Source organism: Athene cunicularia, assembly GCF_003259725.1.
Source record: "Athene cunicularia isolate RWA chromosome 3 unlocalized genomic scaffold, athCun1 chr3_part1, whole genome shotgun sequence".
Taxonomy (NCBI): domain Eukaryota; kingdom Metazoa; phylum Chordata; class Aves; order Strigiformes; family Strigidae; genus Athene; species Athene cunicularia.
Genome location: NW_020799097.1, coordinates 29,640,032 through 29,652,758, shown reverse-complemented (window position 1 = coordinate 29,652,758; position 12,727 = coordinate 29,640,032). Strand labels below are relative to the sequence as shown.

The 12,727-nt window shown below is 32.8% G+C and overlaps 1 protein-coding gene across 2 annotated transcripts in view; it reads left to right on the top strand.

Annotated features, from left to right (window-relative positions):
• Window positions 1–12,727, top strand: part of EYS (eyes shut homolog) — a 1,023,641-nt gene that overhangs the window by 230,872 nt on the left and 780,042 nt on the right. For both annotated transcript variants that reach the window (XM_026844748.1, XM_026844747.1), the window contains 3 exons: window positions 4,187–4,291; window positions 4,557–4,696; window positions 10,979–11,145. In XM_026844748.1, the coding sequence (XP_026700549.1) occupies window positions 4,187–4,291; window positions 4,557–4,696; window positions 10,979–11,145 (412 nt within the window). The remainder of the gene's footprint in view (window positions 1–4,186; window positions 4,292–4,556; window positions 4,697–10,978; window positions 11,146–12,727) is intronic.

The window sequence follows — 12,727 nt, the reverse complement described above, 5'->3', positions numbered from 1 at the left end:
TATAAGGAAAATAAGGGCCCTCTCCTCAATGGGGCAGTGAGTACCATGGAAAGTAAATTGCTTTTAATGCCTCGGTTTTCACAGGTGCATGTGCTCAGGTGCCTTCCTGCTCCTTGAACCTAGTAGCAGACAAAGTCTGGGAATTTATAATTTCACACAGTAAGAGAGGATGCTGTTAGGATCACATAAGTACATCAGACATGTACATCTGAGACCAGAAGAGATATACCAAAGGGTGCTGAGGAAACTGGCCAATGTCATTGTGACATCACTATCATCTTTGAGAAGTTATGGTAAGCTGATGAGGTCTCTGGCTGAAAAAACTTAAATGCCAACCCTATCTTCAAGATCTGAAGAGTATTGAATTGCCAGATTCTCCACCTGGGATAGGGCAATCCTGGTTATATGTAGAAACTGGGGGATAAGAGGTTGCAGAGCAGCCCCACAGAAAGAAATTTGGGGTTCTGGGTAGATGGCAAGTCAAATATAAGTAAATGGCACCAAAAGGGACAACCCACTCTACACAGAACTGGGACAGCCTCACCTCAAGTACTATGTGCAGTTTTGGGTGCCTTGATATGACATCAGACTATTAGAGTGTGTTCAAAGGAGGATGACCAAGATGCTGAAAGGTCTTGAGGGCAAGACTTACGAGGAGCATCTGAGGTCATTTAGTTTGTATAGCTTGGAGAAGGCTAAGGAGTGACCTCATCACAATCTACAACTTCCTCAAGGAAGGCAGTGGAGGGGGAGGTGCTGATCTCTCTCTGGTGACCAGCAATAGGACATGAGGAAAAGAAATGAAGCTGTCAGGGGAAGGTCAGATTGGACATTAGGAAAAGGTTCTTCACTGAGAGGGTGACTGGTCCGTGGAATAGACTCCCTAAGAGAGTGGTTATGGCACCATGCCTGTCAGAGTTCAAGGTTTAGTTTTAGATAATCCAGTGAGGAGCAAGGAGTTGGACTCGATGATCCTTTCATATAGAGATATTCTATAATTCTATGAAACACAGAATCATAATATCACAGAATGGTTGATGTTGAAAAGGAACTTCTGGAGGTCATCTTGTCCAACTCCCGTGCTCAAGCAGGGTCCCCTAGAGCAGCTTGCCCAGGACCATGTCCAGATGGATTTTGAATATCTCAGGGATAGAGATTCCACCACCAATCTGGACAACCTTTTCTAGCACTCGGTCACCCTTTCAGTAAAAAAATGTTTCTTGATATTCATGTGTCAAAACCAGACTTCAGTTTGTGACCATTTACGGTCATATTTTATTTCACTATCTTGAGCATAGAATTTGTAGTTAAAAAAAAAAAAAAAAAAAAAGGATGAGGTCATTTTTAAAAACAAACAATACAGCAATAAACTCTAGTCAAATTATTTTCCCTCCCTCTCATTTTTTCCTTATTTTTTTCCTTTGTACCTTGTACCTGCTGAATTCCTGTTAGAAGAACAGCATGCTTAATTGTGCACAAAAATCTTGAGTTCTTTAAGTATTGCACTTCTCAATTAGTCAGCCCTCACTCACTATGAAGTGATAATTAGGCATTAAAACCTAAGTGGATTACTGTGGAGATCTCTCCTGGCATACATTCAACACTTAATCAGATCTTAATACCATAAATTATGCATTTCTCAGCAGTATTCAGATTCTAATAAATTTTATAACAGTTTGGAGTTACTATGCTTTCTTGACCTCATTGTGGCAAGGAAGAGTTGCAAAGTTCACTTAAAGGATATAGCTGTTATAAGAATTTTGGATTTATAGCAAAATAATTCTTTAAGCCTTTTTGATTGCAATAATATTTATTCATAAGGGTTTCTTGGACAAGACAATTCCACCCTCATGAATAAATATGAAAAAAATGCATCCAAAATACCTGTGGAATTGAAGTTTATGCCCAGATTATTTTTCCCCCCACTTTTGCATTCCAGATGTCATTAGGAAAAAAAAAAAAAAACAAAAAAAAAAAAAAAAAAAAAAAAAAAAAACAAAAAAAAACAAAAAAAAACAAAAAAAACCCCACACACATATTTCCTAGGAGATAGCAACTTCCTCAATACAATTACTTGATTTTATATTTAAAATATTTATTTATTTTTTAGCATGTCTTTTTTTCCAACCGATATTACACAGTTACATTTTATAACTCTTGTCCTGGCTCACAGCATGGCTTTCTGAAAATCTTAATCATAATGGTATCTCCTCAGAGATACAGATCCATATAGTGTCAATGAAAAGTGACCAAATGAGAGTCTTGCAAATTTAAGGTCAAGTTGTCCATAGTTGCCCATGTAATATTACATATTATGTTGTAATAATAAACAGCAAGAAGTATCTCATTTCCTTTGTTTATGTATTTTTAAAATTTTACAGTAATAATTTTAAAAAGTATTCCTAACTCAATAAGCTTTATAATTTACAGGAAAACATACTATGGGCTGCTGAAAAATTTATATATGTTAACACTGGGCTATTTTTGGCTGAGGTGCAAAGGGACAAAATAAACATTAAAAGCCTGTATAGCATACTGGTCAACCTCTCTGTAAATACATGAGATTGTACATGTAGTTCAACACCTGCTGACTCAAGACACAGTTTTCGGGCCAATAAATCACATCATTAAGGCTTTAACAAGTATATTCCTGTTTACATTTATAGAAGTCCATCCAAAGCAGTCTTTAGGTCTTAGTTTGACACTCCATTCCAGTATATTAAAAGATACAGTGTATGTTTCCTGAAGCCTAAATGTTTTCTATTAGGAATGGACTAAAGGGAATTAAATTGGCAGAAATGCTTTGCTGAAACAGAGAAACTAATTTTCTTACCAAATTTTATACTATTATTTCATGTTCTCCTGATATCTCTGGCTTTAGGTCAAAAGAAGAGCTGATTAAAAATTCAAACCCAATTTCAGTATTTGAAGTAAAACTATTTTTTTTCCATGTGAATAATTTCAAATAGAACTTTTTTTCCATGTGAATAATTTCAAATAGAACTTTTGACACAACGTTTCATAGAACATATTTTCTGATTAAAGAAATCATCCCAAATTCTTGTACATCTCTTCCAAACATTTTTTTCCTGAACAGCCGTTTCTTGCATTTTTTTTCTTAAGCCACTGAGTGACACTGTTTATAAGTAGTTCATGGTAAAAATATCATTAATCTGTTCTTATTTTCTTTTCTGCAGTATTATTATTTGACACTTTTCAAAACTTCTCCACCTTCTCCTAGTTTTCAAAACAGTAAAGATTGTTTCACTTTTCATTTCTCTATTCTTTATGTTTTCTAAAATTGAAAAAAAAAAAAAAAAAAAGGAAAATATTACTGAACTCCTGCTGTAGAAATAGTAAATTAAAAAAAAAAAATCATAGAAAAAGGAACAGCAGCACACCAATAACAACAACAACAAAAAAGCCTCAAGAAACTTTACACAGGATTCATTATATTGTTTTCAGTACCAAAAAGAATAAGGAGAAAATATTAATGTTTGTTGTTTTTTTTTTTTTTTCAAATCTCCTGTTTTTCCAAGAGTAAAGGTAAAAATGACAGTCTTCCTTATTTACTCTTATCACATTGCCAGAGATATATTTCTCTTCAGTACATTTTTTTTCAGAACTGTCCAGTTGCAAGTTCAGTTATATCTTCCTGCTGAGCTAAAAAAGAAAGTCTTCAGCTAAATGAGCAAGTAATTGTTCAGTGGAATGACATGAAAGGTTACCTCAGACAAATGTGGACTAGATTTTTCCTAGACAAAATGGAGTGTGGAAGGGACGAAATATGTACATAATAAAACCAACAGTATTGAGAAGAGATCAGTGTTGACTCAAGCATCAGTAAAAAGTATAAGAAAATGCAAAGGTATTACCTGCATTTCAGATAATTATTTCCAGAGAAAATCCTCCCTCTTCACTCCATATGCCTATTTGATTGCATCTGAAATTGTTTTTAAATGCTGAAAGAGATTTTTGACCATTTTTTAATACCATGACTTTTTTTCTTTTTTTTTTTTTTAATATATATAAATGAAGAGAAAGAAGGCTGGAAACTTACACAAGTCTTTAATTTCCAGAAAGATTATTTAAGACAATAGTTATTTTACCAATCTCAGTAATGTGGTTCATAAGGTTTTTAAATAACATTATATTAATTCTTAACCATTTTTTTTTTCAACCACAGGAGAATTCTGCGAGGTGAAAGTTGATAGCTGTGGTTCCAGTTCATGTGAAAATGGAGGAACATGTGTTGGCTATGAAGATCATTTTAAGTGTCGTTGCCCTATAGGTAAGTTGCTGGAAAGTTATTTTCAAAACAGAACAAAGAACACGTTGACCAAATATTTAAGCTTAAGAAATAGCAACAGAAAAATAATAATATATCTCAATGTATGCAATTAACATTTTTATAAAGAAACCCACTTTTTCGCTTTGTTTAGGAAATAAAACTGCCAAATTACTCTAGTAGAGTGGTATTAACTGCTAACACTCTGAACAGACATATTGTCAATATTCTGAATGAACTGTGATTAAACATTCTCTTTGTGGTGCAGGATTTGAAGGTGAAAGATGTGAACTGGATATTGACGCCTGCCTATTCTACAATATAAGCTGTGCCCCAGGAGCACTGTGTATGGATAAATCTCATGGACTTAATTACACGTGTTTATCACCATGCATTGGAAACACAGAGGTAGGATAAAGTGATATGTTCCCCCCAGTGGTTTTGGGAAATCAAACAAGTTATTCTAAGAGCAGTGAGCTGATGAAGGCTCATTTCCCATGGGTTTCCCAAACACAATACTCATTCTTGATATATTCTTATGGTAACCTTCCTCTTTCCTGTGTAACATGCACATCCAAAAGTGTATGATGTGACTAGTCTGGTCATTGTCCAACAAACTGTGTAAAGTCTGAGCTCTACCTGTCGGTTTTTATAGGTTTACTCTCTCATGTCTCCTTCTGTCCCGTACTTGCTCCCGCTATGTTATGAATCTTTTAGGAACTTAAGGCAAAATTTCCTTGAAGTGTTTAAAAGTTACTAGGCAAAAGGCTGATGGTACATCAGTGAACAGATAGAATGACAAAAGCTTAATTTCCATTAAAACAAAAAATAAAGGCCATAATCAACAACAACAACAATTTAAAAAATAAAATCTAAAGCAAGGCTAAGTACACTGTAATGAGACCTGAAAATGAAGTTAGAAAAAAATCAAAATTCTCCTTGCAAGTTACTCTTAAATACTCACAGAATATAGTAATGGATCTGATTTTTGTACATTCAAGGTATTCTAGAAATCTTGAAGTTAGGTACTGACAATGCTTAGGCTAAAGTACCATCCACTGTGTACCCAGATGCCTTTAAGAAATGCATTTGCTGTATTCTTCTCACTTACCTTTAGTGACCTTTTCAGTTAAATAATTGATTTGGAAGGATTCATTCACATCAGGATGGACTACAGATTCAGGCCCTTGAGATACTGAGATTTCGATATGGGATAAAGTATTTACTGTTTCATTTTTTTATTATAATAGATAATGTAAAGCTATGTACACAATGCTATATAGCCCTTTCAAACAGCTAATCAAACATGATAACCAGTGTTACAAAGGATTAATCAATTCTTTTATTGAAATATACTCACCATAAAAATATATTATGCAGATCAGGCAATGTGTTTACAAAGAAGCAATCACCATTTATGTCACCTTGAAGTCCATGAGTACACACGCACCACTGAATATGAAATGTAACGCTGAAGTACTGACTCAAAGGTTTATATTTAAATTGTTCGGCATCTGGTAAATTTTATCATTTTTATGATTTAAAGTGTCATACTGAGTGCAAATTTATTGTACATGGCATAACACCATAATGATGTAATGATCATTATGGCTATTTAGGATGGGAAGTGATGGTGTGCCAAGGATGCTGATGGGAGCTACTAAAACATTTTACTGTAATATTTGCTTAAAAGGCCTCAGACATATTTAATTTATTCATACAAACATTTTATAGACCATCATAAATGTCATATGGGAAAAAACTTTAATAATATATATATGTAACTATGTACACTCACTGTATGAGAAACTTAATTTGAATTCACTAAATGTGAATAATTAGTAGATTTTCCAATGGGAAAGGGAATAGAAACTAAATAGAAACTAAAGGAGCTATATGTTTGGGTTTTACTTATTTTCTTAGCCTATAGATCATTAAAGTAATATTTCCTTATTGGAAAAAAAAAAAAAAAAAGGCGCCTTATTCAAACAAATGAATATTTGAATTCTTTTTGAAGCAATGTAAGGAATAATTTGAAATTAAAAGTTTATATTTGTCAGTAAATTACATAATTCAGCATTTAATTATTTATTCTTTGTTGCTGGAAAGTATCTATTTTTTTTTTCATTCTCTCTTTTCAATTTCCAGTATTACCTTAGTTAGGCTGAGCTATTTCACCTCTGTATATTCAACAAAATATACTGAAAAGAATGTTACTATTTTAATATTTTCTTAATTTAAAAAAAAAATAAAAATCATTGGGAGTGTTTTATCTCTATAAAGGTATAATGATACTAATGTGCTTTTTTTTTTTCTTTCCAAGGACAACATTTAAAACATTAAATCTTGTTTTAATACTACTTTAATTACAATTTAAAGAAAAAGGTATATATAAAAATGGAAGTGTGAATATCTTAAAATAGGGGATATCTTCCTTTAAATTTCAAAATCTAAACTTAACTTTATAACCAGGATAAAACCTGCCCACCCTGTACCTAGAATTATGAAGGACCTTCAAATAAATAAAAATATTGACATCTTTAAATTAGTGACTTCAAACAAGACCAAATTTAGAAATTTTGCATTATATCTTTTATTCTCTTACTTATTCGGGAAGACACCAAAAGAAATTAAAAAAATATCCCTATCTCACTTGAATATAGGAGGTATGCTACAAACCCCATGCTTTTATTAACAGAAGTGTGTAAAGAATTTCTAAGAGTACTAGTAATAATCATGCTAGGCATAGATAATAGAGACATAAAATCACAGAACTGCCCAGGTTGGAAGGGACCTTGAAAGACCATCTAGTCTAGTCTGACCTTTCATGGGAGAGGGAGATTGTCCAATCATGTCTTGAAAACCTCCTGTTGTGGTTTAAACCCAGCCATGAGCCCAAAACCACACAGCCACTCACCCTCCCTTGACTCAGGTCATGGGGGATGGGGATTGGAGGTATGAAGGTAAGGAGATTCATGGGTTGAGATAAAAACAATTTAATAATTGAAATAAAATAAAATAAAATAATAACAATAATAGTAATAGAATATACAAATGAGTAATACACAATGCAATTGCTCCCCCTGAATGATGCTCAGTCCATTCCTAGCTGGTGATCCCAGAGGAGATATGATTCCAAAACTGCAGTCCCAGAAGAGACCCCTCCAACTTCCTGGCCAGCCCCCATCTATATACCGAGTATGACCTCATATGATATGGAATATTCCATTTTTGGGCTGTGCTCCCTTCTAGCATTTTGTGCAACTGCACACTAGTAAGACATGGGAAGTCTTTGTTTTCTTAGCAACATCTAAAAATATCAGTGTGTTATCAGCATTCTTCTCATATCAGATCACACACTGAATCCAAAATATAGCACTATTCTAGCTACTAAGAACAAAAATTAACTCTATCCCAGCCAAAAGCATGACACCTCAAGTGATGAGAACGCCACCACATTCCACTTCAAAAGCCTACCTGTGACCCAAACAATCACAAACGTGGAGGCATCCTAAGATGTGTGATAATGTTTAGTGGCTGTGTTAAGTCCTATCAAGCAGATTTATTCCTTCCTTTAAAACACTAGTTTTTCAGAATTCTGTCAACAATCTTACAAAATCATAGGTTCTGTTAGCATTTCTTAAGAAAATTTGAAATTGTAGCAGTAACTATTGGAACTTCAAGATGCTGTCAAATAGTTATTGTTTTTAAAAAGGAATCATAGGAGTTAAAAAGTACTTTTCAATTATTGTTTTATTTTCAGTCTTAAAATGTAAACAGACACACATCAACTTGGATTAATAATCCCCATGCAATTTAGGAACTGAAACATCTCTGAAAAGTCTCCTCGGTGTCTATCTTTACAGTACTAATGTTGTGTCCAACTGGATTATTGATCTCCACTTGCATAATTTACTCAGAAGAGGTTTCCTCTTTTTATGAGCCAAACAATCTCAAGTTATTCTGTCACATTTGCAGTCAGGATCACAATTCCAACATCCTGAATGGAAATATCTATGTGCTCAATGCATACTTAGTTGTCATGGTGTGAGCCTGGAGGGCTGTTCACAGCTGTTCTCTCACCCCTTCCCCCTCAGTGCTGGGAAGGAGAAAATGAAGCAAAAGTCTCAGAATCAAGACCTGGAGACCAAGAAAGGTATCAAGTTCTCCTTATAGGCACTCAAAGTATTTTAAGTATTTGCTCCACAAGGAGTCATTCAATAGTATCTACAATGTAGGTAACCGTTGAATCTACAAGAAGTTAAATTAGTCAAAGTGCTTTTTTCATATTAATCATACCTTTCCATAAAATTATGAAGAAGGACCTTTTATGTTTTGGGTTTTTTGGGTTTTTTTGTGGTTTTTTTGGTGTTTTTTTTTTTTTTTAAGAAAAATAAGATATCTACTTGCTTAATGTACTACAAGTCCAGGAAAAACATAGGGTAGATTAACTAAAATTATACTTTTGGAAAATTTTTACTATCCAGATACAATTGATTTTTCAGTAATAAAGCTTGAAGACTGTAGTAAAATGATATGACTGGGAAAAAAAAAAAAAAAGTGTGTGTGTGTGTATAGAGCGAGATATTAAAAGTACAGATTATTTCAAACTGTAGAGAATTCCAGGAAAAGTAAGATTTAAGAAGTGTTAGGAAATAAGGATTGAACTGAGATCCTTCTAGGTCAGTGTCTTATCTTGAGCAATGGACAACAGATGATATATAGAAAATGAGAGTCATATAGTAAGGCTACTTCCCTCAGTTACTGCAGTGAAGAAAGGAGAAGAGCAAAATGTAATAATCTAGGGACTAATTATCTTTCCTTGCTGTAATAATATTTCCTCATTAATATTAGAAGGAAGTGATTTTTATGTTTTTATCAAGACCACATATTAAACCAGATTTGTTTATAAAATACCTGCTGTAGACAGAAGTGTGATGATCAGAACGACCAGAAGAGCCCTTGTTAAAGGTCTGTAAAATCATAAGATCTATGTATAATCCTAAATATGAAGAAGACTTATTCTGGGAAAAATAAAAAGAAGATTGATGTGAGCATACAGCTCTTTCCAAAAGTCCATGTATCTATTTATTTCCATTTAAAAGTATTTCTTGTATTAAAAAAAAAAACAACCAAAAAGTAACAGATAAATGTTTGTAGTAACTTTAGAAAACCACATTGCAGGATTGAAGTTTAGAAAACCATGGTGTAGAGGTATTTAGTTTGATTTTAGCAATAGATTAATAAATGCATTTAGCCTTAATTTCTTATTAAATCCTTAATATTCTATCTTAGATTTTTCAATATTTAGATTGATAGGGAAGTAATTTTACAGCATAGATAAAAATCTGATAGAGAAAACTGCTAACTAAATTTGATTCTGAAAATATCTTCCATAGCTTTATTTCTTTTTTTTTTTTTTAAAGCAGCTCTAGATTGCACAGTCTTAAAGGGTAACATCCTTCTTCACTGTATAAAATAACAAACCAACATAAGAATATAACTGATATAATATTGTGGCAATATTGAAATACAACTTTTGTCTTCGTTGTCTAAGTTTTTCCCTAGATTTTTTTTTTTTAATGTAAGCTTACTTAACCTATTTGAGCTTTAAGAAAATAGTAAGCCTCTGAACAAAATCCTTCAGAAATGTTTAAATAAAAAGTAAGAACTTATTAACAAATTTTTTTTAAAGATAATATCTCCAAAACTGTACACACGGGAGTTTTCTTTGCATCTATTTGAGAAGTGCTTCTCTTCAAGAAGTTTTCCTATTCCAAAAGGATCCCAAGTTAAGTCTAAAATTCAGTTCTGAGAGCATAGAAAAAAATCTCTTAATTTTAAGGTCAATTAAAAACTTAACCAATGAAAATGAATATTAGAGGATTTCTGCCTCTGTTATTACTACAACTCTTAATGACATTATAAAGAGATTCAGACTCAATCAAACTGAATTACTACTGCATTAGCTCATCTTCTAGATACCATTTTCTTTAGAAACCAATCGATTAGAAGGAAGGGTCTTAATTGCTTTGAAATGAAAATGTCATTATCTGTTTTTACACTGACAAAATTTTCATGGAAATGAAAGGGAACCCTAAACTAAAATTAAGAAGGGAGCAGGCATTCTGACATAGAAATTTCTGTAATATTTGAAGAATACAGGAAATACTGTTTTACTAAATAATGTTAGCAAATAAAAGCTAAAAGAAAAAGTGTTCTAGTCTAGATTTACTAATTTTTCAGTATCTGCAGGTTGAAAAGAAAAAAGTTCCTAGTCTTCCCAGACCATATGTATATATATATATATATATATATATATATGTGTGTGTGTGTGTATATTGAAATAAAAATGATTCAAAAATAGGTTGTGATCAGAATTATGATTAAAATTAATAACAGGCTAGTTCACCGTCATGCCTCCTAAAACATATTTTAAAGTTAGTTATGAAAATGACACTGTTAAATTGAATTCCAAATACGTCTTTCCAACTAAAAATTTAATTGATGTATTGATTTAATGTCATTCAGTATTTTCGGTTCTTGGAGATCTCTCTTTTGTAATATTACAATATAAAAACCTTAAATAACCATATTTATTACCAATGGCTTATTCAGTTAAAATGTGGGGGAAAAAAAACCAACACGTAGAGAAAAGCCTCTTTATGTATTTGTACTTCTCATCTTCAGGTATGTGCAAATGGAGGTAGCTGCTTCTATGATGAAGAAAAACAGAGAACTCACTGTGTCTGTGCTCTTGGGTGGACAGGACAAACATGCCTCGAGAATATTAACGACTGTGGGGTAAACCAGTGCCAGAATGGAGCCACGTGTGAAGATGGAATCAATAAATACAGGTATTAACATGATGCTTTCCATACAAGCCTTATGCTCTATGAAGATAATTTTCCTTTCAAAAAGAATTACAAAGGGAATTGCTATTCCAGTGGTATTTTTCTTGGATTATAAAATGCCATGGATACTAACTTCCAGTAAGCATGTGCATTCAATAGGACTGCGTAGTCTGAAGTATTACATAGGAAGACCTCACAATTATTCCTCTTTGCTGGACAAAGAACTTAAACCAACTATGTAAAATTGCAGATAAACAAATCATTTATTTTAGTAAATGGTGAACATTTTTTGAGCCTGGAGTGTGACATGGAGTGACTTTTGTTATTAGAACTTGAATGATAATTTTCAAGTGAATAGCTGAAATTGGTTTCGGGTTTTGTGGGGTTTTTGGTTTTGTGGGGGTTTTTTTGTTTTGTGTTTTTTTTGGTTTGGTTTGGTTTGGTTTTTTTTTGGGGGGGGGTTGTTTGTTGGGGTTTTTTTTAAGGTATTGACAAAAATGTCAACTATATCCTTTCCTTATTGAGCTACATATGCTATAGATACTTGAAAATGAGACTTTATAAAAGTATGGTGAAAAAATAAATGTAAAAGGATTTCTTCAATAAACAGAGTTCAGCTGTTCTTATCAGAATTGATTTATTTATTCTCTACAGAAAACAGAATAATTAAAATCTCTTCATAATGTCTGTGAGTGTATTTTGAAAGGCTTTAATTCTGTGGTGTGTCCTGTACTTAGAAGCACAGCAATTAATATGCTTTAGTGTTTCTATTTAGAGTAGGATGCAATAGTAGACAGTATTAAAATGGAAGGAATTAAAAATTCCTTCCACTCCACCTCTGGTTTTATAGGATCTTCTGTAATAATAACTGAAATCCCCAAGTAAGCACACAGATACACCAGAAGGAAAAGGATTTTTTCCACAGTGTACTTAAAAAGTATACATCCTTCTTTCTTGTCAGTTTGCAATCAACTTGTATCAAAATACTGGATTATGTTCTGATGTTTTATTTGACAGATAAATCTATGTTTTTCCTGTCTGTATCATGAAAGGAATTCTGATAGAATAAGAAAGGCATGTTTACCTTAAAAAAATTACTGAGAAATTAGTAGGTCTGAAGACTTCTGGTAAAATAAGAACTTTTGAATTTAGCTTGCTAATCGAGACTCAGGTTACTGAAAGAAAACAAATCTTTTTCAGTCTTTGAAAGACAAATTAATTTGACAGGTCAGTCTTTTTATTTAACAAACAAGAAAACGTACCATTAAGATCCTGACCCTAGATGTGTTACTGGACAGATTTGTTATCAGAGAACCTGACCCCACAGAAGCACAATTGATTATCGTGCAAAGACACTGTGCAGAATGTTTACCATATAATACATGCTTTGTCAACAAATTGTTTCTTAATGACAATGAAGGGGTTTTTTAAGAGAACTTAACTATTCCTTCATTAAAAATAATGGTATTTCCCAAGAGTTTGTCAGAAAGTGAAACAATTTTCCCTTTCCAATTACCATTAAACCCAAAAGAATAGGAGAGGAAATGCTGAACCTAACAACTGTATTCACCCAACTTTTTTGAAA